This window comes from Mangifera indica, chromosome 3 (genome assembly GCF_011075055.1).
Source record: "Mangifera indica cultivar Alphonso chromosome 3, CATAS_Mindica_2.1, whole genome shotgun sequence".
Classification (NCBI taxonomy): Eukaryota; Viridiplantae; Streptophyta; class Magnoliopsida; order Sapindales; family Anacardiaceae; genus Mangifera; species Mangifera indica.
The window spans coordinates 21571884-21596488 of NC_058139.1; the positions used below are offsets into that span (position 1 = coordinate 21571884).

A 24605-nucleotide genomic window follows, 5' to 3' on the forward strand; every position below is an offset into this window, starting at 1 on the left:
GTCATTACAAAGGATAAAGCCTTAGACAAACATGAATTATTGAGGATGAATTTATAATTGATGGGATTGCTAAACAAGCAAAGTGCTCAAGATTGATCAGTTAAAGACAGCTAAAACAAAAGATAAGAGTGATGACAAAGAGGGCAGAGACAAGGTAAATAAGATAGATTATTACCATTAAAGTTGGAATCAAATTCTATCCCATTTGATTGTATTCAAGTAAAGTTTAAGTTCGAACTCATTGAGAAATATTTAGTTTGAACTCATGATAGAAACGATAGACTTGTGCTTAGTTTTTAGCTTTATCTTATATATATATATATATATATATATATATATATATATATATATATATATATATATATATATATATATATATATATGTGATGTAACACTCTCCATTCAAAATCAAGAATAAGAATTTATGAGTTTAGAAGAGATTCATCACAAGAAGGTACTAAGTTCAGTGATAATTTGTTTAAATTGCGGTAAAATGGGAATGAGTCCAAAACTAATAACCTGTATTTGTTTTTTCGATACCCATTGATAACAAGTTAACCATTTTGCCAGGTTTCCTAATAAATAATTAGGAATGGATAAGATCAAGGCTAAGTCCAAACACCCCTTATTTTAAGTTTGATTAGAATTTAATTCGAATTTATCAAGCCAAAATAAAATCCAAACTTAAATAAAAAATGATTCAACATGATTCGATTCAAGTTCGGTTCAATTTTATAACTCGAATTGATGAGTCAAATTCAAAACTTGGGTTGGCTAAAATTCATGGTTCGAATTTATGACTCGGATTCGTGATTTAATGACAAAATAACGTCATTTTATCAAAATACTATTCAAAATTACTCCTTCAAGTAACAAATTCAAACCGAACCAAACTACGAATTTAAACAACCAATTTAAATGATGAATTCAAACTGATTCAAGTCACAAATTTGAACTACTAATTTAAGCTAAACCGAAACGAACACCCCTTAGCTCGAATTCAGTTTGGTTTCAAAAACAAGTCAATGTTTTGGCTCGGATTAAATTCAAATTCGAATCAAATGAATTCGAACTAAGCTAAATCAAACCGAGCCAACCCGAATCATATCCCAAATATAAATATTTTTGTGAGGGATCAGAAGCAGGCGGATCTTTCATGGGAGTTTCTGTGGCCCTTCAATACAGTCGCCTTGAATTTTCATGGGAGTTTCTGCTTTCTGATTATAATTTATTAGCATTCTCAAAGATAAAGGATCCAAAGACATTTTCCACAAAAAGCTGGAATGAGAGAAACGTTATGCTGTCTCCTTAGTTCTCGCCATAATTCAACAAAGACCAGTCAATATTCAATAAGCAGAAGTCGGCCACCTAAACACCCACGCAACCCACTTCTGATTTTGCCACACAACTAGTTGCCAAGTCTCCATGTGTAATCATTCCTCAAGCTTCAATGTTTTATATTGACCAAAGATATGTTTTTTTTAAAGAGTAGGAGAAGTTGTTCACCTGCACATTTCCAACTTGCATTTGTCTCTTCTTCTTGTAAAACTACCTATATAAACCTCACCCTTCTCTTCTCTCTACACTGAATCAATCTAATTCTGGGGTTTTAGAAGAAATAGCATTATGGCACACAGAAGTTCGGTGATGGGTCTGATTTTGATTCTAGTTACCATTTTCTGGGCAGGGGCCAGAGCTCAGTCAAGCTGCACAAGTGTATTGATCAGCTTGTCGCCGTGTCTCAATTACATAACGGGGAACTCTTCAACCCCTTCTGCTCAATGTTGCACACAGCTGGCTAGTGTCGTCCGATCATCACCACAGTGCTTGTGTGAGGTTCTTAATGGTGGTGGCTCATCTCTGGGCATTAATGTCAACCAGAGTCAGGCTCTGGCTTTACCCAGTAATTGCAATGTGCAGACTCCACCTATCAGCAGCTGCAATGGTAAGAAAGCAATTAAAATTTTCAATGAAAATAAGATGCTTAAAACTTCTTTAATCAAAGATCATCATGTTCTTTCACTAACAACAACCCCCTTGCCTGTTTCAGCTGCTTCTCCAGCCAATGCTCCAGCAGGATCACCAGAATCTCCAAGCACAGTTCCAGGTACTGCCTCACTTATGTATCATTTTACGTGTCATTTGAAAAGAGCAATACTATGTACACTTAGTTTTGAGTACCCAATTAGTACCTAGATGATAATATGCAAAGAGCACATAGTTTTATTAATATGCGAATCAAGCACTAGATGTTTAGTTTGATTAAAATCCTACATTTGGCTGTAGTTTTGGTTTAACAAACATAATGATATTTATTCATGTACAGGAACTGGATCTAAAACTGTACCATCAACAGAAGGATCCTCATCAAATGGCAGTTCCATCAAGTCGCCATTCTGTCTGCTAGTCTTTGTGCTCTTTGCAGCATCATATAGTTCAATCTTCACAACATACTGATTTCATTACCTCAACAGTCAGCATACTTTAGTGATTACCATATTGTTGTATTCTTTTTTTGAGTTTCCTCTAGGCTGAGGTTTTATGTCATAATCATTTTGCAGCACCCTTCTGGGTTGGTGTGGCTTTGTATTACTGAAAAGATTCTACCTCTCTTCACCTATCAATAAAAACATTATTTGGTTTCAACAGATAAGCATTTGTTAATATATAACACTTCAAGGTCAAGCAAGAACCAGTGAGCAAAACGACATCAATATAAACAGAAGTCCCTCCAAGGATCTATTACCTAATACAGTATTCCAGGAACACTGCCCTTGGTATCCTTCTCATACTTCAGAACAACCGTGCATCGTGCAGGGTCAAAGCTGTTAGCACATCCATTGCATGTTAATAGCTATCATAGAAATGTAATTAACAGAGGATACATATTGGTGAGCACAAGAACAACTTAAAAATTGAAATTTCTTGATGCACAGTCATATGTGTGCAAGGGGAATTGATATGTTCCAAAGATAACCAAGTTAAAAACTGAATTTGGATACGAAAAATTGAACTTCTGACAATACTATTTGACATGATGATTTAAAGCAATAATTAAACAAAAAAGTTAACAGTTTGTAACTCCTTAATACATAGGTTTACTGTATGACAGATTACAGCATCTTGGTGTACACAAAAATACTCAGTGTATTTGCAGAATTGAGTCAACAAAGAAATGCCTGCTTCCCATAAACAATTCGCAGAAATGACTGTATAACTATTAGACCATGTTTGGTTTGCGAGAAAATTCACTTCTTGTCTACAATCAGCAACCCAAGTACTACAGGGAAGCAGCTCCAGCAAGGGAGATTAAAACAAGTTGGCTACAGCTTCGGACAATTATTGTTTTATTGAATTCAGTAGAATAGAAGTGCTGGTATACACTGTTACATGGAGCACTGATCTAACATACGTTCCAACCCGGATCTCATGTGGTATTTCTTACCATAGACACATGGCCCCAAAAATCTTTATCACCATCTCAAGAATCAAACTGGCAAAAAAAGGTAAGTAGATAACAAGTATTACTATGATAATAATCCACGTTCATTGTTAATGATTTACAACATGTTAGGTACCTACTGTCAGTTATCTGGTAAACAACTCGGTCTGGCTTCGACGAGGGTATTTGGATGCCACTGCAATCAGACTATAGTAGATACGAGAGCAATATAACAGTAAATGTTGTATGAAATATGGTAGTAAACAGCAGACCAGTTGTTGTTTCAGAATGTATCTTTGATATTAAAATAAAATAACAGCCGCAGAGATCACAAGTGCTCTGTTTTGCTTACAATCAGTTCTAATAATAAAGATAGGAAATCAAGAAACCAATTACTAAAGAAATTAAGCACTGAACTGAAGGAACTCCAGCTCAGGCCTCCTCCACCAACATTCGAGAGGCTGGGCTCTCCTCTTCCTTTTCTCCTTCTGATTTTTCCTCCCCCCTCTCTTCCCTTGCTTCCTCTCTTTTATCCTGCATTCTAACTGCTTCTGCCTTTTCCCCAACTGCCATTGCAACCTTGACAGTCATAGTGGTCCCCAATTGTGGTTGTGTGCAATTTGGTAATCCTTGTTTGTTTGCTGCTTGTCTCTCCTCTGGGATTTTGCCACGTGCCATTTCTTCTGCGTCTCTCTTCTTCCTCTTTTTCCTAACATAAACTCTTTCCCTAACATTACCCTCCCCATCAAGTGGCACCTTGCCCTCAAGGTGCAATGTTGGAAAAAGTGGCTTGAGTTTTGTGTAAAGTTCCCAAGAATTTTCATAAGCAGGCAGCTTCCTCCACTTAATTAACAGGTCCAATTCTCCTTGCCGATTGTATCTGTGAGTCATTATTCCTTCAGGTTGTGTTTCCAATTCACCTTCTTCATTTAGGCAGTCTAGTAAATTCTGGCAGAATGTTTCAAATCCCAAATGCCTTTTAAGCTGCGAAATATGGAAAACAGGGTGGATTCGAGCAGTTTCAGGCAGCTTCAACTTATATGCCACCTTTCCGATTCTTTCTATTACTTCGTAAAGTCCATAATATCAGGGACTCAGTTTCTCATTTGATCGTGCCGCCAAGGAACGAAAACGGTACGACTGGAACCTAAGGAACACATAATCCCCTATGTTGAATTCTATATCCCTACAATACTTATCTGCTTGCTTTTTCATTCTGGATTGCGCCTTACTCAAATTTTCCTTCAATTGATCCAGCACCAAATTTCTTTCCTGTATCAGATTGTTCACTTCCTCCACCTTCGAATGCTCTTCTACTAGCTTAAGGAGCGGTGGTGGTTCCCTACCATATACTGCCTTAAAAGGGGTCATCCCCGCCGCGTTGTGGAAAGATGTATTGTACCAATACTCAGCCCATGCTAACCATTTTATCCATCTCTTCGTTTGTCCTAGGCATAAGCAGCGGAGATAATCTTCAAGGCTTCGATTGACAACTTCAGTTTGTCCGTCCGTTTGAGAATGGTATGCCGAACTAAACTTCAAGGTGGTTCCTGCAGCTTTAAACATCTCTGACCAGAAATGGCTCATGAAGACGCGATCCTTGTCAATCACAATGGTCTTTGGGAAGCCATGAAGATGCACTATTTCCTTCACGAAGATTTTAGCTACTTCCTTGGCTGTATAAGGGTGCCGAATAGTAAGAAAATGGTCGTATTTCGTGAGGCGATCGATCACCACCAGTATCGTGTCTACACCTTGAATTTTCGGTAGTCCTGTAATGAAGTCCATTGAAAGATCCTCCCATATACTTGTTGGAATTAGCAGTGGTTGGAGTAATCCTGCCGGAGAAGCTGCTTCATACTTCACTTTTTGACACACACCACATTCCTCTACAAACTTCTTGATATCCTTTTTCATTCCTTCCCAAAATAAAATTGATTTCACCCTCATGTAAGTTCTGAAAAATCCAGAATGCCCTCCATATGGGGAAGAGTGGAATTCTTGGATGAATTGTGGGATGAATTCGGATCCTCTCGGTAGGACGATGCATCCTCTGTATAAAAGATTCCTATTTCTAAGTGAGTAACCTTGATGCTCATGCTGCCGACTCAGAATTTCTTGACCAACCACTTGAGTTTTCATCCTGTAATACCTCCTACTGAATGTTTTTGGTTTCTGCCACTAGTGCCACTGAAATTGCTCTGATTTCTTCACCGAACTGTGGTTTTCTGGAGAGAGCATCAACAGCTTTGTTTTAACATCCAGGCTTGTATATAATTTCGAAGTCAAATCCCAACATTTTAATCACCCATTTCTGCTGCTCATGGCCAATCACACGCTATTCTGTGAGGAACCGCAAGCTTTTTTGGTCAGTCCTTACTTTGAAATGCCTCCCTAAGAGGTAATGTCTCCACCTTTGCAAAGCCAATACAATAGCCATAAGCTCTCTTTCATAAATTGACTTCCCTTGATTTCGTAATGACAAAGCCTTGCTCAAGAATGCTATGGGTTTCCCTTCTTGCATGAGCACAGCCCCTAAACCACTTCCAGACGCATCGGTTTCTACCACAAATTCTTTGGAGAAATTCGGCATAGCCAACACAGGTATAGAAATCATGGCATTTTTTAGTTTTCTGAAAACTTCTTGCGCTTCTGTGTCCCACCTGAAGGCATTCTTTTTCAGGAGATTCGTAAAGGGGGTTGCAATCTTTCCGTAACCCTTAACAAATCTTCTGTAATATCCAGTCAGTCCTAGGAATCCTCTCAGCTCCCTCAAATACTTCGAAAGAGGCTAACTCTGCATGTCTTCAATCTTCTTGGGGTCGGCTTCCACTCCTTCCTTGGATACAATGTGTCCTAAATATTCAATTCTCCCACACCCGAAAGAGCACTTCTTTTTATTGATCACAAAGTTGTGGGCCTGCAGACGTTCCAGCACCTTTCCCAGATGCTCAAGATGATCCTGGAGACTTTTACTGTATATGAGTATGTCATCAAAAAATACCAAAACAAACTTCCGTAAATATGGCCTGAAAATTTCGTTCATTACACTTTAAAAAGTGGCTGGAGCGTTTGAGAGGCCGAAAGGCATGACGAGGAATTCGTAGTACCCTTCGTGTGTGCGGAATGTCGTCTTCTCTATATCCTCTTCACGGACCCATACTTGGTGGTAACCAGCCTTTAAGTCCAACTTGCTGAAGATCTCGGCTCCAATTAGTTCATCCAATAGCTCATCGATAGTCGGGATAGGAAATTTGTCAAGGACCGTAACTTTGTTCAGTGCTCTATAGTCAACACAAAAACATCACCCACCATCTTTTTTCTTGACTAAGATCACTAGACTCGAGAACGGGCTGACACTAGGTCTGATTATACCTGCCGTAAGCATTTCACAGACAATCTTCTCAATTTCATCCTTTTGATAATAGGGGTAACGATACGGCCGAACATTTGGTGGCTGAGCCCCACTTACTAAACGTATGGCATGGTCTCTGGAACGCCGTGGTGGAAGGCCATGGGGTTCAGAAAACAAAGACTTGAATTCTTCTAGCAATTCTCTTACTCCAGGGGCAGAGTGATTAGCCTTTGTAGCAGCCTCCTCTTCTATCGTCCCTAGTTCTATCCAATAAGCTTCTCCTCCCTTGCAAACAGACTTCATCACCGTTTTAAAAGTAGTTTCCAGACAAGTCAGAAAGAAGTCCCCTTTTATTTCCACTTTCTTTCCTTCCCATACAAACTTCATAGTTTGATTCTTCCAGTTTATTTTTACTTCACCCAATCTGCTGAGCCAATCAACCCCTAATATAAGATCAACCCCTCCTAATTGAAATGGAAGAAAATTTTGAATAATGGCAATTCCCTGTATACACACTTCCACGCCATCGCATCTCCCCAATCCGCTCACCCTCCTGTTATCTCCCAATACCATAGCAAATTTTAGAAGTCGCAATGGAATGTTAAGCTCACTAACTAACCCTTTACGAAATAAAGTTATGGGTGGCGCCACTATCCAAGAGCACCACCACTTCTCTGCCGTTCACTGTCCCTAGCACTTTCATGGTTTTTGGAGTGTTGATTCCCACCACTGAGCTCGTATTTAGTATAGCCTCCATCTCTCTCTCCTCCACCGTCTCAGTTTCTTCATCCCCCTCGTTCCCTTCCTCGACTTCCTCTTCACTAGCGATTAGTATCCGAAGCTGTCGGTAACGGCATCTATGTCCAGGCACAAACTTCTCATCGCAACGAAAGCACAATCCCTTTTCCACCTTCGTTCGGTACTCCTCGTCCGACAATCTTCGTGAGCCCCCATCTCGTCGGTTGATGGCTGTTGGTCCATTTGAATTAATTGGTGACCTAAAAGTTGATACGTTTGGGTGAAAAAAATTACGGTTTTAGAGAAAGGAGCGGGCGTCCCCTTGGCTCCGAGTTGGACCGGGTACAAGTTGAGGGTTTGGGTTAGGGTTACTATAGGAGTTTGGTTGGAAAGTGGCGTTTGGGCTGGAGGCTGTCTGACTTTGGGCTCAGGCTGGAGGCTGTTTGACTTTGGGCTCGGGTTGGGTTTTGGGCTGTCGAATTGGGTAGGATGATAGGGTTGGTGAATCGGGTTGGGCTGCTTGAAAATTTCGGTTGGGCTTTCGCGGGTCGGGGGCCGGTTCTTCCATCTATGATTTCATTCTTCTCTTTTACCTCCAGCGCACGTTGCATCGCCTCTTCCAAGTCTCGTGGATGAAACAACTTCGTTCCGCTCGGACCTCCTCCGTTAGTCCGTTCATAAACATATCAGTGAGGGTTTCCTCAGACATATCATCCACCGCTAACGACAGTAACTCAAATTTGCAGCGATACTCTTGAACAGAATCTGTTTGTCGGAGTGCTAGCAGCTCCTCTCGCGGGGTTCTTTCATGTCTTGCTCTAAACTGTTTCAACACTACATTCTTAAACTCTTCCCAACTGGTAAATTCCCTCTGTCTTTCTCTCCACTTCAACCACCCATCTGCTGTACCTTCCATACATACTCCTGCCGTCATGAGGCATTCCTGCTCGGTTAGGTGGTTAACGTCAAAATATCGCTCACATCGAAAAATCCATTCCAAGGCTTTGTCGCCACTAAAAACAGGAAGGTCAAGTCGTCGGTATGGGTTGTCCCGACATTCATGAGTTAGGTCTCCTCCTTGTCTTTCCCTTGAAGAGGTCTCCTCTCCTCTCCTCGTAGCCCGTCTTCGTTTCGTAGGGGTGGAGAAGCACTCACCTCTTTGGGAGGTGGTGAGAAGGAAGGGGATGCTTCCTGCTCCGTTGGTGCTTTACCTTTGTCTCCATTCTCCTTCCCAATAATGGTATCCCTCAATTCATGGAGGTAGCCATGAAGGGATTCTACGTTAGCCTCCATGCCTCCCATCCTATTGTTCATCTCCTCCATTTTTTCTTTCATTCCAGTTAACTCAGTCTCGATTCCTTCCACCCGGCTTTCCATTCTAGTCATGCTCTGATACCAAATGTTAGGTACCTACTATCAGTTATCTGGTAAACAACTCGGTTTGGCTTCGACAAGGGTATTTGGATGCCACTGCAATCAGACTATAGTAGATACGAGAGCAATGCAACAGTAAATGTTGTATGAAATATGGTAGTAAACAGTAGACCAGTTGTTGTTTCAGAATGTATCTTTGATATTAAAATAAAATAACAGCCGCAGAGATCACAAGTGCTCTGTTTTGCTTACAATCAGTTCTAATAATAAAGATAGGAAATCAAGAAACCAATTACTAAAGAAATTAAGCACTGAACTGAAGGAACTCCAGCTCAAGCCTCCTCCACCAGCATTCGAGAGGCTAGGCTCTCCTCTTCCTTTTCTCCTTCTGATTTTTCCTCCCCCCTCTCTTCCCTTGCTTCCTCTCTTTTATCCTGCATTCTAACCACTTCTGCCTTTTCCCCAGCTGTCATTGCAGCCTTGACAGTCACAGCGGTCCCCGATTGTGGTTGTGTGCAATTTGGTAATCCTTGTTTGTCTGCTACTTGTCTCTCCTCTGGGATTCTGCCACATGTCACTTCTTCTGCGTCTCTCTTCTTCCTTTTTTTCCTAACATAAACTCTTTCCCTAACACAACACAACCTAAAAGAAACTAAAGAATTAAAGTTCTGAAAGATTCTACCAAAATTCACAGTTACATTCAAAATGTTGGTCACAATTGAGAAACTTTATAAAAGCATACATACAAAATTCTCTAAAACTCTGCACCTTTTAGGAATGTGACCGTGCCCGAACAAATTCTTCTAGTCTGTCCCAGACCTCCAAAGCTGCAGCTGTGTCTTGGTGACGCTTGTTCTTGCTAATCTGCACATTTGAGGCTAATCTTAACCAATGGTGGCAAAGAATTTAACTTGACAAGACATAAGAACTCAGTTCCACCCAAGAATGCAAAACTTTGTCACACTACAACAACAAAAATAAGCAGCTTAACGGGAAAAATCTACTCACAGAAATAATTTTTACATTCCATTGCTTCACAATCTTTGCAGACTCCACGCTGTCATCTTCAAACCGCAGGAAAAAGCCAATAACTGCATTTATATTATACAAACTTACACAGATAAGGTTCCAAACACTATATAACAGATATAGAATGTCACACTTCACATTTCTAAACACGATAACTTCAGTCCATGATCGTCCCAGAACCCAAAAGAAGCAACAATAACCCCAGCGGCTTTGCCAAATGCAAAATTAACATATTCAACTAAACAAAAACCATCAATCATTCCTGAAACCACATACACAAACTCAAATTTAACATCAATATAAAACTTAGGATTGAATTCGCGCAAAGCCAAGTCCTAACATGGGTTGACTCAAGGTCGGCTCAAATTCATAATTGTTTGTTTGAGCTCAAACTTAGTCAAGCTCAAGCAAGAGAAGTCTTCAAAGGGTCACTAGTAGGATAAATAGTATTACTGTAGAGATAAATAATGTCGTTGACAAAATAAATAATATCACTTGAAGGAGATTCAAGTTAAACTTGAACCAAGCTGCCGCGCTGAATCTCCAGCTCTAATTCACCTCAAATCAAGACAAACACCATGGCAAGTTGGCTCGGTTCAAATCCAGCCCTACTTAAAGTCCAATTTAGGGTGAATTTCTTAACTGCCTAAGCATCAAATATGCACATGAATTCCAAAATCCGATAACAGCCGAGCATCTATATGCACATGAACTTCCAAATTGAAAAACAACAGGAGCACCAACACACATGGTTCTAATCAACCTACCAGTTCTACTTTAAACCCTGATGTATTCAATTTGGTTAAAAATTAGGCAAATTCAATTATACAACAACCAAAATTATCTCAAACGTCCACTTACTTTTGTTAAAAATCTCCACATGGTCCTTGAAGGGCCAATCTTTGAACTGCCACTCCTTCCCCAACACAAAAACAGCCACAACCCTGTCCCAGTCCTCAGCCTTCAATGTTGATGGCTTGTCTCTAACTTCATAGGCCTTTACCACCTGATCTCTATCCCTACTAAACTTCTTCTGCACTGTCACACACTCCGGCCTCACCCCATTCATGTTCTTCACCTTCACGTCAGTAGGAATAAACACTCCATCTTCCAAAAACTCCTTCACATTGTAAATAGTTATCAAAGTTTGAAAAGCACTCGGCACCAGAATGATTGGCACCCCTTCACCAATCTTCCCACCTTTCAGTTGCAACATCTTCGGCTTCGGTGTTGTTTCAAAACCCTCATCAGCCCCATAACCTAACCCTCTCTCGTCAACTCCCATTAGCCTGTTCTTTGCAACTAACCCATCCTTCCTCTGTTGCAACTCAATTTTGTGTCTCTCCTCCTCCCGCCTCGTCGAAGACACAAGAACACTATAAAAATCACTGTTCTTACACTCCAACAACTGCTCACGGTCCTTCAACGGTTTCTCCGCCGCTCTGATCAAAGCCAAGCAATCAATGTTCTCAAGATTTTCAAAACCTCTTCCGTCATCAAACATGGTAAAACTGTTGTAATTGTAATTATTACCCCTCGGAATATCATCGCCGTCAGTAAACGTTTCGCCGTGGTTCCCATCGAGGGAGTTAGGGTTTTGGGGGAGATGAAATTCGATCTGGTCAGAGGAGTCAATTTTACCGGTGAGGTATTCGAAGAGGGGTTTGCGATCGGGGAAAGTAACGGGAGGGATGCAGTGGGCACGGGCGGTCTGGATGTACTCGGTGTGCTTAAGACTGTAGTTTTTTATGAAGAAAACGAGGGTTTGGAGAGTGTAGAGATTACCTTGCTTGGAACGAAAAGGGGTCTCGATCCAGGAGGCAAAGGTGTAGTCGGAGCCGAAGTGGATTTCATTTTCCGTCTGGGTGACCTTGTCGAGCTCGCCCCGCACTGTGAAGTCACGTAGAGCCGATAAAGGATCCATTCAGAGACGGGTTGTTGTATTTTCTCTTAATAATCTTTTTATGGCTATGAAGGTGATGCCAGATCCACAAGCTCTGCAGATTATACTGATGATGCTCGGATTTTTTTTTTTTTTAAATCTTATTTTGAGTAAAATTTTACTTCTCATCGGGGAGAGATGGGGGCGGGGGCCGGAGCGGCCGGACCAAGCATAAATTAATAATAAAATAATATTAAATTACCCTTTAACCCCTAACGGTCAACTCTTAAAAAAATAAAACCATGCAAGTTCAAAACTAGAGGTAGTAGACCCTGTCGGGCCAATCATGGCCCAGCCCATCCAGTGATACCAAGGCCCATTTATTAATGGGCTTTTATGTCAGGTCAACTCAGTAAAATTTTGAGATTTGGAACATAGCCCAAGGCCTTTGGGTTGTGTCCAATGAGCCCTTAACTTTATGCAAGTTGGCTCAGCAAATAAATTTCCTTTTTTTTTAATTATATAAAATTAATTTTGCTAATTATTTTAGCCCGATTAATGGATGGATCAACCCATCCGACAAAATTAACAAATTTCCTTAATTAAAAAAATAACCCAACATGGCTTGGGGTTCTTTGTCATACCTAAGCGGGCTAAGCCCAAATGTCGTGCATGTGTTGGGCCATGGGCTTATCGTACCCATTTGTCATTTCTAATTCAAACTGACATTCTCGTACTATTATATTTGAAAGTACCAAACAAATATAATTAGGATTATTTATTTATTTTTATTTTAGAAGCAATGTCATTAGTTTTATACATTCAAAAAAGTGAAAGTTTAATTTTTTTTCATTGGAAAATCTAAAAAATTGATTCCTTTAATAAATAATTTTAAAAATTCAATCCATTTAATTAAAAAAGAAAAACAAAGTTTGATCTTCTCAAAGTTTGGTATCAATCTCTATGATTGAATCTGAGTCAATATTTTCAATTGATGGTTGCATTATCGAGGGGGATAGAATTAAAAGATATTTTTTAATTGATGAGATGGTTAAAGTCATTTTTTATTATGTAGTAAGATACCGATACTCAGAGATTGCTAACTATAGTACCAACCCAAAGATCCTTTCCTACTCAACTTATTCAAATACACAAATTCGAAAGACATTATTGAATATAATGATACTTAATTTGTAACATTTAATTATTATATCATTTACGAGTACTTTAAATTTTGGTAATTTGCATATTATATTTTTTAATCATCCTACTCTAAATCAACAATATGTATGCATTATTCAATTACCATTTATTTTAATCATACTTATAATTATATTTAAAGCAGACATGTCAATGGGGCAAGCTAGCTTCGGTTCAACCCATCGGACTCATGGGTTAGATCAAACCTTAAGCTCACATAATAATAGGCCTTTGAGTTAAGTTGGCCCATAAATTTTTGAAGGTCCAATATATATAGGGTCAAACCGACCCATTTAAACATTTTTTTTAATTTTAATAAAAAATTTTAAATACAAATTATTTTTCAATTATTAAAATCAAATATAGTACTTCGAATATTTTATTTATATACTCACACTTATGGTAGAGAATTATTATGGTTATATGATAAAAAATATTATAAATTTATAACATATCACAAATAAATTAATTTATATACTGTATAATTATAAACATAAATAAAATATATATATCATATCATTTATCTACTCGTCTTTAACGTCTAAATTTCTGAATTCATTTGACATTGAATCCATTTGTAATAAATTGTAATGACAAAATTGAAATTATAAACACAATGAATTATTATTTACAAATTCAAATAGTTTCCAAAAGAAAGTTAATGAGAGAAAATGAGATTAAGAATATAATGAAAGAATTAAGATAGAGAAATTTGTAAATAAAATTAAAAATGAAAATTATTTGGATTGGTTTATATCGAAAAAATAAAAAATAAAAAATTTTAAAAAACAAAACAAAACAAGCCAGAGGAAGGCTTCTGCCATTTTTTTTTTTTAATTTTTAAACAATGTCGGGTCAGGTCAACCAATAGACTTAATATTAAAGTCTATAATCTAGCCCCAAAAGGCTCATAGGTTAGGCCAAATATACTAAAATGTTGGGTTAAGCCTAAATTATAAGCTTCAGACAGAACCTTCATTTGATCCAGTCTAATTGACATGTCTAGTTTAAAATGTATATTAGTGTTCACTTTTATAGTTAAATTTTGATTAAAAGACTATTTTCAGCCGAATGTTTGATTAAATGATAAATTTTTACCCTTTAAATTTAAATTTTTAATTTTTTTCTTATCTATTAAAGTCAATAATTACATTTAACAATAAAAGGGTAAATATATTATTTAATTTTGATATTACAATAGGAGTATAATTAATTGCAATTTGTCTTATAATTTAAAATATTACAATAAAACTTTTATTGGAATAAATTATGAATAGTATTATAGGGTGTAAATGTCATTTTTATAACTTAATTGATATTTCTCCCTATTTTGTTCAAAAAATTGTCATGTTCACCCCATGTATTATGAGAATATATTGTAGTCCTAATAGTTAACAATATGATATTTACATTTCTAATTTGTTACATTATATTTAGTTTTTTATGAGTAACTATCTATTTTTAAGTTGTTGAGAAGCATATTTAAAATTTAAAATTTTCAAAAACACCCCAAACTTTTTTTAATATCCAAACCCTTAAAATTTTATAAACAACCTTAATATTTTAAAATATTATGCTACCCGCTCCAAATATATGATTATTCATCATTGAAATTCGTATATCTATATTTGTACTAATAATTTTTTGAGTTTTGATCACAATTAATATAAATTAGGGGTACAAAAATCATTTAATAAAATTTCAGGGGCAATGTATTACTTACTTAAGGGCTCTTTTTTTTTTTGTTGGTCTTTTAAACAATTTTAAAAAATAGATTTTGTTAACAAATTTAACAAATGTATGAAAAAAATGAAATTTTTAAATTTAAAATATCATAATATATTATTTCATCAAACCTTGGTTGAGAGTAGTCATTTGGTCTTAAATTTTAATTTAAGCATTAAAAGGTTATAATAAATTATAAATTAAAAGTAAATATACTAAAATTTATAATTCTAAATTTTGTATAATAATAATAATAATAATAAATATGGGCCCAAGTTTTAGTCCAATGTAGGTCCTACATTTGTCTCTAAGGGTCCGGTCCTTTAGAGCCAGGCCCTTCAACCAACCAAGCCTTGGGGTGTTGAGTTGGGTTAAATATGGGCCCCTATTTTCCCAGCTCTGAAGGTTGACCCGGCTGGGCAGAATGGATGGGCCGCATATGTCCAGTACCTAGGGATGGATTCTAGCCGAATATATCTGAGTTCAGCTCAAACGAACTCGACTTAAGAGGACTCAAACATGGTCTCAAATTGAAGAATTAAATATTTTAGAATTCAAGCTCAAGAGGTATTTAATTTATCAAGCTTATAAACTTGAAAAAAATTAATATAAATAAATTAAAATAACATCGTTTTAATTAATACGTATCAAAACAACGTCGTATTAGTTATTTTTTGTTTGACTATAGTATCAAACTGAACTCAAAACTATATTCATTTCAATACTATAATTTCGAACAACTTAAAAAAAAAATTTGATAAAGTCAAACTCAAATTCAAACTTAGCTCTTCTCAAATTAAGTTTGTTTCCGAATCAAACCCTTCCTCTGCTTAGATAAGATGGAGACTAGACAGCATAATGTGAACATCAACATCGGATGGTTACAGGAGTCTGATTGAACTCGTCTTGTAGTTTCTATGATCTCATCACTTCCTTTTAACCACACTTGTGAAGATAACATCATCCCTTCCCTTGTCTTTTCTTTAAAAGAAGTGATTGGATTTGGGTCTAATCAAACGGGTTAATTCTGGATAAATAGGGACTTTTTATACGTGACGTTATGCGGCTGCACTAAAAGTCTAGGAGGGAGGTCCCCTGAAGTGATAAGCACTTAAGCAGAGAAGATTTTAATTTAAGGCCAATAATTTAATCACCGGGCCCGACTGAAAAGGGTCGTCTTAAATGGCCCCTCCCCTCCGGGTTTTCTGTTCCACCCGGAATTGAAGACTAATTTAGGCCAGATTCGAATCAAATTAACTTTATTTAGCCTAATTAGAATTCATTCAATTCAAATTTAAATCAAATTTAATTAAAGAGATTCAAGTTTAATTTGAACTAAAAAAAGTTTGACTCAAATCTCTAACTTGATTTCTTTCTGTTAGAGCTAAATGATGGATTTATGGTGCGTTTGGTTTATATAATATTTTATTATAAAAAATAAAAAATTGTCTTAAAAATAAATTCTTTAAAAGATTATCAGATATAAGTTATTATTACGATTGATAAAATTTAATAAAAGTTGATAAGTATAAATAATTATTTTGTTTGGTTAGAGATAATAAAATAATACGAAGATATTGTTTTACTCAAATGTCTTTGAATATAATTATTGTAAAATATTTTTCAGGAAACTTGTTATATTAATGGAAAATGAGTATATAAAGTTAAAATTATAATAAAATCAAAATTAACTTAATAATTTTTAAATACTTAAGATAGAGTGATAATAAAATTATCACCTATATTATTTATCATATCACTATTACTAATAAAAGATTACCAAAATTTTTTATTACTGACAAACTAAGTTAAATAATATAAATAATAAAAAAAAATTATTGAAGTAATCTTTTATTCTCAGTAACCAAACACCTCTTTAGGGTGTATTTGGTTCATGTAATGTTTTATTAACAGATATAAAAAATTACTACAAAGACAAATTATTTTACGGATTATTAAATATAAATTATTATTATATTTGATAAAAATTAGTATATATAAATAATTATTGCGTTTCGTTTAAGGTAATAAAAGAATACTAATATATTATTTTTCTTAAATGTCCTTGGATATAATTATTTTAAAATATATTTTATATTATTTATTATATTAATTAAAAATAAGGATATTTTAGTCAAAAAATTAATAAGTAAGGGTAAAATTGTAACAAAATTAAAATTACTTTGACAATCTTTTAATTCCTAAGACAGAGGTGATATTTATATTACCTACCACACCATCATTACTAATAGAAGATTGTTGTAACATTTTATTATTGACAAACTAAATAAAATTATATAAATAATACAAAAATAAATTATCAAAATAATTTTACTTTAGTACGAATTACACGATGTTTAGGGGGTGTTACGTTTAAAAAATATTTTATTATCAAAATTAGTTTAAAATATTATTAGATATAAATTATTACTATATTTGATAAAATTGGATAAAAATAGATAAATATAAATAATTATTATGTTTGATTAGAGAAAATAAAATAATATTAGTATATTATTTTACTTAAATGTCTTTGATATAATTATTCTAAATTTTTTATATTATTTATATTAATTAAAAATAAAATTATTTTTATCAAAAAGATTAATAAATAAGATTATAATTATAATAAAATCAAGATTATCTTGATAATCTGTTAATAGTTAAAATGGAGATAATAATTAAATTATCTCTTATATTATAGGTTTTATTATCATTAATAATAAAAAATTATAAATTTTTTTTATTATTTATAAATTAAATAAAATAATAAAAATTAAATTACTAAAATACCCTTTAATCTCTCTCAATTGAACCGAACGTCCCTTGGTGTTAGATTTTGATCAAGATTAAATTCGAATCGAATCAAATTTGAGCTCAATTCAATTTATAGTAGAGCTTGAGTTTAAGCTTGAGCTCATCGAGTTTATAGAAGATAGGCTAAAACTCAAACAAATTTATATAAATAGACTCATTTCAAACTTATTCGAATTAAACTCACTCAGAGTTTAATAAAATTGCTTATGGTGTTGAACTCTTGTTAAATTCAGGGTTTCAGGCTAGATTTTTCATTATTGGTCTGACGTCATAGCCATCAAATCAACTGTCATTTCAATCAGAATTAAAGTCGATTGGATATTTATCAAAAAAAACAAATAAATTATTACAAGATTATCCGATAAGTTATGTCTTCGGATGTTTCAATGAAAAGAGTGGTCTTATTGTCGTATTAGGAATTTCAAATCCCCGTCATACCCAACGTGGAATGGATTAAGATTAAGATATGAATTTACGTAAGAGACACACATAACTGTTATCTTTATTTTGATGGCGAAAGGGCTATTTCGTACACTAGTGCACATGCAAAGATAAATATATATTTATAAATTAATTATAATTAAAAAAATTTATTAAAATAAAAATAAAATTATTATTTTATTATTATAATATAATATTATTTATTATATCATAAATAATAATAAAATATTTTTATAATTAAATAAAATAATATCAATAATAAAATATCAAACTAATATTTTTTTATACATGAAAGCAAACGCCGCCTGAAAATCACATCATTTAACATCAGCCCAAAAATTTAGAAAAGGAGAGCTTGATTTTGCCCACTGAACTTTTGCGCTCGGTGAAATGCCACCGCAAATGCCTTCGTCAATGAATATTGAAAATTTTAATAATTTTGAAATGAATAATATTATTTATATTTATTTTTTATATAAATATATATTTATTATGTGTTATTATATAATTAAGTGTTACTTTATTCTTAATTTAAAATTATTTAATTACTTAATGATGTATATCAAATATATACTTATTTATATATACAAAAAAAGTAAACGTAGTTTTATTATTTTTAGATTAAAAACAAACAAGTCAATTATTCAAATCTTTCTATATTCTGAATATATACATAAGTTTAATTAAAATTAATCATTTAACTAATAATATATTAAAAATAAAAAATATTATCTATTTCTCTTTTAAGTTTATAAAACTAACAATTTTTCTCTAAAATAAACTTGGAAATGTTACATTTTTTTTCATAAAGTTTTTTTCTTCTCCCTCCCCTTTTTTAATATTGTGACCGGTCGGCTTCCCTCTTTCTCCATTTTTCTTCTTGAAATTCAACGTCTTCTCTAGCCGAAGACAATATCTTTATCATTAAATAAAAACAAAATGTTTTTATCTAAAGACAAAGACATTGTCTTTTGTCATTAGACAAGGTGATTCATCTTTTTTACTAGACAAAGACATCATTTTTGTCGATAGACAACGCAAAATAATTGGAAGAAAAGGGGAGAGAGAGATAAGCCAACCGGTGATAACATTGGAAAAGGGGATGAAAAAAAGGAAATAACTTTAAAGGGAAAATGTAATATTTTAAAGTTTAATCATAGATTAAATTATCGGTTTTCTAAACCTATAGAAGAAACATATAATATTAATTAGTTTTCTGTTATTTACCAATTTTAACATTCTTTTTCCTCTTATTTATGGGTAAATTCCACATTAATTATAAAAAAATATATATATCACAGTTAACCTCTTAATCTATTATTACCATTTATTTCAAAGTTTTAAATTATTATTAATTTAAAATAATCTAATAAATTTAATAACATTATTATGCGCATACACTTTTAATATATAATTTAGATATATAGAATATGTATTATTATATTGTTCGGTGTTACTTTATTTTTAATTTAAAATTATCAAATCACATAATAATATATTATCTATATATTTAAATTATATACTAAAAATATGTATGTAAAGTTTTATTGTATATTTAAACACAATAATGTGTATGAGTTAAACTATACGAAAAGTTTCTAAATATATTATATATATGAGATTTTTTGTTATCAATTAATAGATGCAATTCCAAATCTTTGGCAAAAGATTAATTCCCACCCAAGGTTTGTTGACTTTCCAAATTGATAGCTGTTATGTATTGAAAACTCAAAATTTCACCTATGAACTGTTAAAATTAAGGCTAAAGGACTATTTTCCACCTAAGATATACTATAATCTCAAGTTTCCACCCTTTATCCTTAATACCAAATACTCACCCATGAACAGTTAAAATTAACAGAACATTTTTCTTCTCTGACAAAGTTTTTCATCTTCCACTATTCTTCTGATGTTGATCGAGCATCCAAATGGGAGGAGAGAGACTGCTGGAGAGAGAGGATGCTTCGAGAGGAAGAGGCTGCCAACAATAGAGTTGGGGATGACGCCAGAGATTTCAAAACGAAACCCTAAGGTGAAACTGTCATTTTTTAAAATTTAGACTGAAAGCAACTTTTAGTTTTTAAAGTTTATGAGGGCAAAAAGAGATTATATTTTAGTTTATTTTTAATATTATAGAGAAAATAACAATTGTACCCTTATTATCGTTAATTTTAACTGTTCATAGGTGAGTATTTAGTATTATCAAAGATAAAGGGTATAAACTTGATATTGCAGCATACCTTGGGTGGGAAATAGTCTTTTGGCCTAAAATTAACATAATAAGTTAGTTTCAAAGATAAAATCGTCATTTAACTAGTAATATATTAAAAATCCTAAAATGTTATCTCATTTTTCACCATAAACCTTAAAAACTAATCATTTTTCTCTATAATCCTAAGTTTTGAAAAGTTTCATTTTGCCCCTAGGATTTTATTTTTTTCCCTTGCTTTTCTCCAATGATTAGAATTGGTTGAATGAAGACCAAACATGCAGATGCGTTCAACTGAAAGAATGAAGACAAATCGACATTCAAAATTGAAGGGTTTTTATGTTCAAACTTTGTTGTCTATTTGTCGATTTGGAAGTGAGAGAGTTGTCTATGGAACTAATAGAGGTCATCTGATGGAATGAAATTGATTCCTGTCATCGGAGAAAAGCAAGGAAAAAAGTAAAACCCTAGGAGGAAAACTAACTTTTCAAAATTTAGGTTTTGGGGGGACATGAGCTTTAATATATTATTAATTAAATGATGATTTTACCTCTGTAATTAATTGATTCTGTTAATTTTAACAACACATGAGTGGAAGTTTGAGTTTTTAATATGTAGTGGGTACTAGTTTGGAGATTCAACAAACCTTGAGTGGGAGTAATGTTGGATTTGAACCAACCATGTGGTTTGGCTCCGTAATCAATTTGATTCAAGCAAAATTCAAACTAAAACTTCAATTAGATAGTTCGACTTGTGTGTGGCTCAAATCCTCCTCTATTAACACTGTTTATACTATTGATAATAATATTCATTGCGTTGGGTGATATTATTTATCATGTCAATATATATATCCTTTTGACGATGACTTCTATTAGTTCAAATTAGTTTAAATTGTCTATTATAGATTTAAATCATGTTTAAACTAATTTATATTCAAATTTAACTCGATTTGAATCTAACCTTAACTTCCGTATATCATAGTTTAAGCTTTTATTACAAGCCATAAAGACACTAGCGATATAACTAAGAAGTATGAATCATGATTACCCTTTTGTTGCTTTACACTCAATAATTGAGATTAATGAATGAATTAGACCAATATGAGCTATAGGGTTTAGTTAGAAAACCCAAAAGGACTCCATGCATCTCTCTTCCTTACTTTTTACAAATCATGGACCTCTTTGTTGGAAGTGAGATGTATTGTATTGTTTGATTTGATTCTAAATTTTGAGTTCATGTGCTTCAGGATATTCTTTGTGGGTGGAACTTATAGGATTGATTCAAACTTTGTAAAAAGTTTATATGGACTTGTTGGTTGGCACACACCAAAAGATACAAAATGTTCTTATTCCCTTATAAGTAATACGGTATACACTCGTAATTAGGACTAATTTAGACATTAACATAATATATCACTAAATTATTAAATATTATTTTATCATTAATTCAAAATCACTCAATCAAATTATAACATATTATCGTTAATATATAGATTGAAACTTATAAGTTTGTTATTGTTCCCTCCCATCATCATGATATACTATTAACATCATGCAAAATTATATTTAAATGAAAACAAAATTATTACATTTAGGGTGCATTTGGTTTAAGTATATTTTATTACTAAAAATAAAATATTTTCATAAAAATATATTACTTTAGAGATTACTATATATAAATTTATTACTGTATTTGATAAAATTGATATATAAATAATTATTGTGTTTGGTTGAAAGTAATAAAAAAATAAAAAATATTAATATATTATTTTATTTATTATATGAAATATTAATGGGTATACAAATATTTTTCTTGTTATTTATTATTTTAATTGAAAATTGAGGGCATTTTTATTCTAAAAATTAAAAAAGTAAGAATAAAAAAAATAAAAAAAATTAAGATGACCTTATTAATTTTTTAATATATAAAGTAAAAGTGGATTACTTTTTATATTAACTATCACGTCATTATTGAAAATATATCAGAATCTTATAATAAAAATACTAAAAAATAAATTATCAAGGTAATAAAAGATATAGTAATATTATATGCACAAAATTTGTACACAGAAATATTATACAGACTGATGTGGTAATGTCTTTTCATCTATCACATGTCAACAATACTGTTATATCATTACCATTCCATACTTGGATATAAAACAATTTCTACAAAATTAGGAGCACTTAATTACACATTTTTCATCGAAACATTTATGCAACAAAGTTAGCTGGACTCTATAACATTTAGAAAAATGTTAATTTATGGAGCAAAGGTAATTGGACTTGAGCTGACTCAAGCTGAAATACACTAAACTTGTTTTAAGTTTGTTCGAATTGATTGATAAACAAGTTTAAGTTTGAGTTAGCTCTAATGTTTTTAAAATTAGATTGATCGGTTGAATTGTGAATTAGTCTATAATCTAATTTGATCTATATATAAATATTGACTTATTTGAAATTTCATCAAACTCTGTAAACTCATTTAATCGAAAAAACTATTTAAAATCAATAATTTGTAATTGATTTTTTTAATTTATGTAATGAAGTGTCAATTATTTAATCAATATATTTGAAATTATGTTTTATATTTAAAAAAATATATTAAATATATGATATTGTTAAAAAATATATAATAATTTGATAATAAATTTAACTGATTAATTATTTAATTAAATTATAAATTAATAAAATAACTGATTTTACCATTAATTTAATTTTAAAAAATATTAATTAACTCAATTCAAAACTATCGTCGGACATTATGACATATCCTAAAGGATTTGGATTCTTTTGAGGACATTTTCTTGACAAAAACGAAACCCATGGGCCCTGCTTATCTGGCCCACTGAAACTGAGCTAATGGGTCAAGGGGGACCTCTTCCTCTCCAGCCCTAGTCAAACACCACTGATTAACACTGTGGCAGGCGGGGCCCTGCACATTCTCTGTACAGAAATTACGAAAAAGCCCTCACTCAAAATCACGAAAGACATTTTAGGTGGCAGATAGTCTCCGAAATCCACCAATAATTAACTGAAGAAGAGACGAGGACAGAACAATAGCCATGTAGCGAGTAGAGTGGGGTCGACTCGAGTGGAGTTTGCCGGGTCATTTAACTGGGAGTTAAAAGTAGGACCCAAAATGACGTCGTATTGGAGGTTATGATTGTGAGTTAATGTTGCCGCGCGTGTGATGATGGTGGAATGAAGCAATAGCAAGAGCTAGCTGGTCCGTCACCTGACACCACCATTCTTGACTTTTGCCAACTCTAACATCATGGCCTGCCACACCTCTCCAATTCGACGGACCGCACTCACTTGTGGTCCCATGGCTCAATCTTACGGTCTGTCTTAAAAATTTGAAATATTTAAAATTTTAATTATTTGATAAATTTGAAATTTTAATTATTTGATATAATTTTAATTATTTTCACCTAATAATTTCAATCAAAAATTGCTTTTTTATCTATCTAGTTGTACTATTTGCCACAGTAATATACTAGTTATTGTATTGATGAGTATCTGATTCTATAGTAGCGTATAAATAATTTTACGAAAGTTAAGTTTGAATAAAAGTCAAACGGCTATTTTCCACCCAAGGTTCGATATTTTTTTAAATATTCATCTTTTAACAATGAAAATATCAAACACCCATCCATGACTGGTTAAATTTAACAGAATCCTAATATCTGAAAATTTTAACTTTTTTTATCTCCCTAAACTTTAAAAACTAAAATTTTCTCCCAGTCTAAATTTTAAAAAATGACAGTTTTACCCTAAGATTTCGTTTTGAAATCTCCGACGACATCTTCGACTCTATTGCCGACGAAGTTCTTTGTCTCTCAAGGCGTCTCCGACGTCGATCAAGCCTCTAAATGGAAGGAAAGAGATTGTCGGAAAGAGAAAATGCTTCGGGAGGGAGAGGTTATCGATAATGGAGCCGGAGATGTCATCGGCAATGGAGCCGAAGATGTCGTTGAAGATTTCAAAATGAAACCCTAGAGTGAAATTGTCATTCTTTAAAACTTAGTCTGGGGACAAATTTTAGTTTTCAAAGTTTGGGAGGATAAAAATAGATTATCTTTTAGTTTATTTTTTAATATTATAGAGAAAATGACGATTTTACCCTTACTACGATTAATTTTAACTATTTATATATGAGTGTTTGGTGTTTCTATAGTTAAAAGGTAGATATTTCCGAAAATATCAAACTTTGGGTGGGAAATAGTCGTTTGGCCTGGAATAAAAGTAAAGTATAGTAAAATGGAATCAAAGGCGGTCAATATAAAGTGTTTGGGCTTATAATGATATTTTAATATATTAAATTAAAAAAATTTTCAAAGTTTAGGAATTAATAAACCTTCCTAACAGAGGTGAATATGGAGTGAGTCCAA

The 24605-nt window shown here is 33.3% G+C and overlaps 2 protein-coding genes across 6 annotated transcripts; one reads left to right on the top strand and one right to left on the bottom strand.

Annotated features, from left to right (window-relative positions):
• The first annotated feature begins 1331 nt into the window (after positions 1-1331).
• On the top strand, positions 1332-2648 carry LOC123210028 (non-specific lipid transfer protein GPI-anchored 5-like). Its single transcript, XM_044628185.1, has 3 exons — positions 1332-1945; positions 2051-2107; positions 2327-2648. The coding sequence occupies exons 1-3, from the start codon at positions 1627-1629 to the stop codon at positions 2455-2457; spliced, it is 507 nt and encodes a 168-aa protein (XP_044484120.1). The 5' UTR covers positions 1332-1626; the 3' UTR covers positions 2458-2648.
• Positions 2520-12042, bottom strand: LOC123210026 (protein CDC73 homolog). 5 transcript variants are annotated; one of them, XR_006501191.1, is made up of 5 exons: positions 10800-12042; positions 9918-10000; positions 9678-9773; positions 2747-2825; positions 2520-2617 (listed from the first exon to the last, which is right to left on the bottom strand). XR_006501191.1 is itself a non-coding variant. In XM_044628184.1 (4 exons), exons 1-3 carry the CDS (start codon positions 11860-11862, stop codon positions 9681-9683), a joined length of 1239 nt encoding a protein of 412 aa, XP_044484119.1. In that variant the 5' UTR covers positions 11863-12042; the 3' UTR covers positions 2901-3493; positions 9656-9680. The 5 variants fall into 5 exon arrangements, 3 of the variants coding, with proteins under 3 accessions (XP_044484119.1, XP_044484118.1, XP_044484117.1); XR_006501190.1 differs by having other exon boundaries at positions 9656-9773; XM_044628184.1 differs by lacking the exons at positions 2520-2617; positions 2747-2825 and adding an exon at positions 2901-3493 and having other exon boundaries at positions 9656-9773.
• Between the last annotated feature and the right edge of the window lie 12563 nt (positions 12043-24605).

Coding starts and splice junctions, on each gene's coding strand:
- LOC123210026 (XM_044628184.1), bottom strand. CDS start 11,862: ATGGATCCTTTATCGGCTCTACGTGACTTCACAGTGCGGGGCGAGCTC. Junction 10,001..10,799: donor TGTGGAGATTTTTAACAAAA/GTAAGTGGACGT, acceptor ATATAAATGCAG/TTATTGGCTTTTTCCTGCGG. Junction 9,774..9,917: donor GGAATGTAAAAATTATTTCT/GTGAGTAGATTT, acceptor TCAAATGTGCAG/ATTAGCAAGAACAAGCGTCA.
- LOC123210028 (XM_044628185.1), top strand. CDS start 1,627: ATGGCACACAGAAGTTCGGTGATGGGTCTGATTTTGATTCTAGTTACC. Junction 1,946..2,050: donor ACCTATCAGCAGCTGCAATG/GTAAGAAAGCAA, acceptor TGCCTGTTTCAG/CTGCTTCTCCAGCCAATGCT. Junction 2,108..2,326: donor ATCTCCAAGCACAGTTCCAG/GTACTGCCTCAC, acceptor ATTCATGTACAG/GAACTGGATCTAAAACTGTA.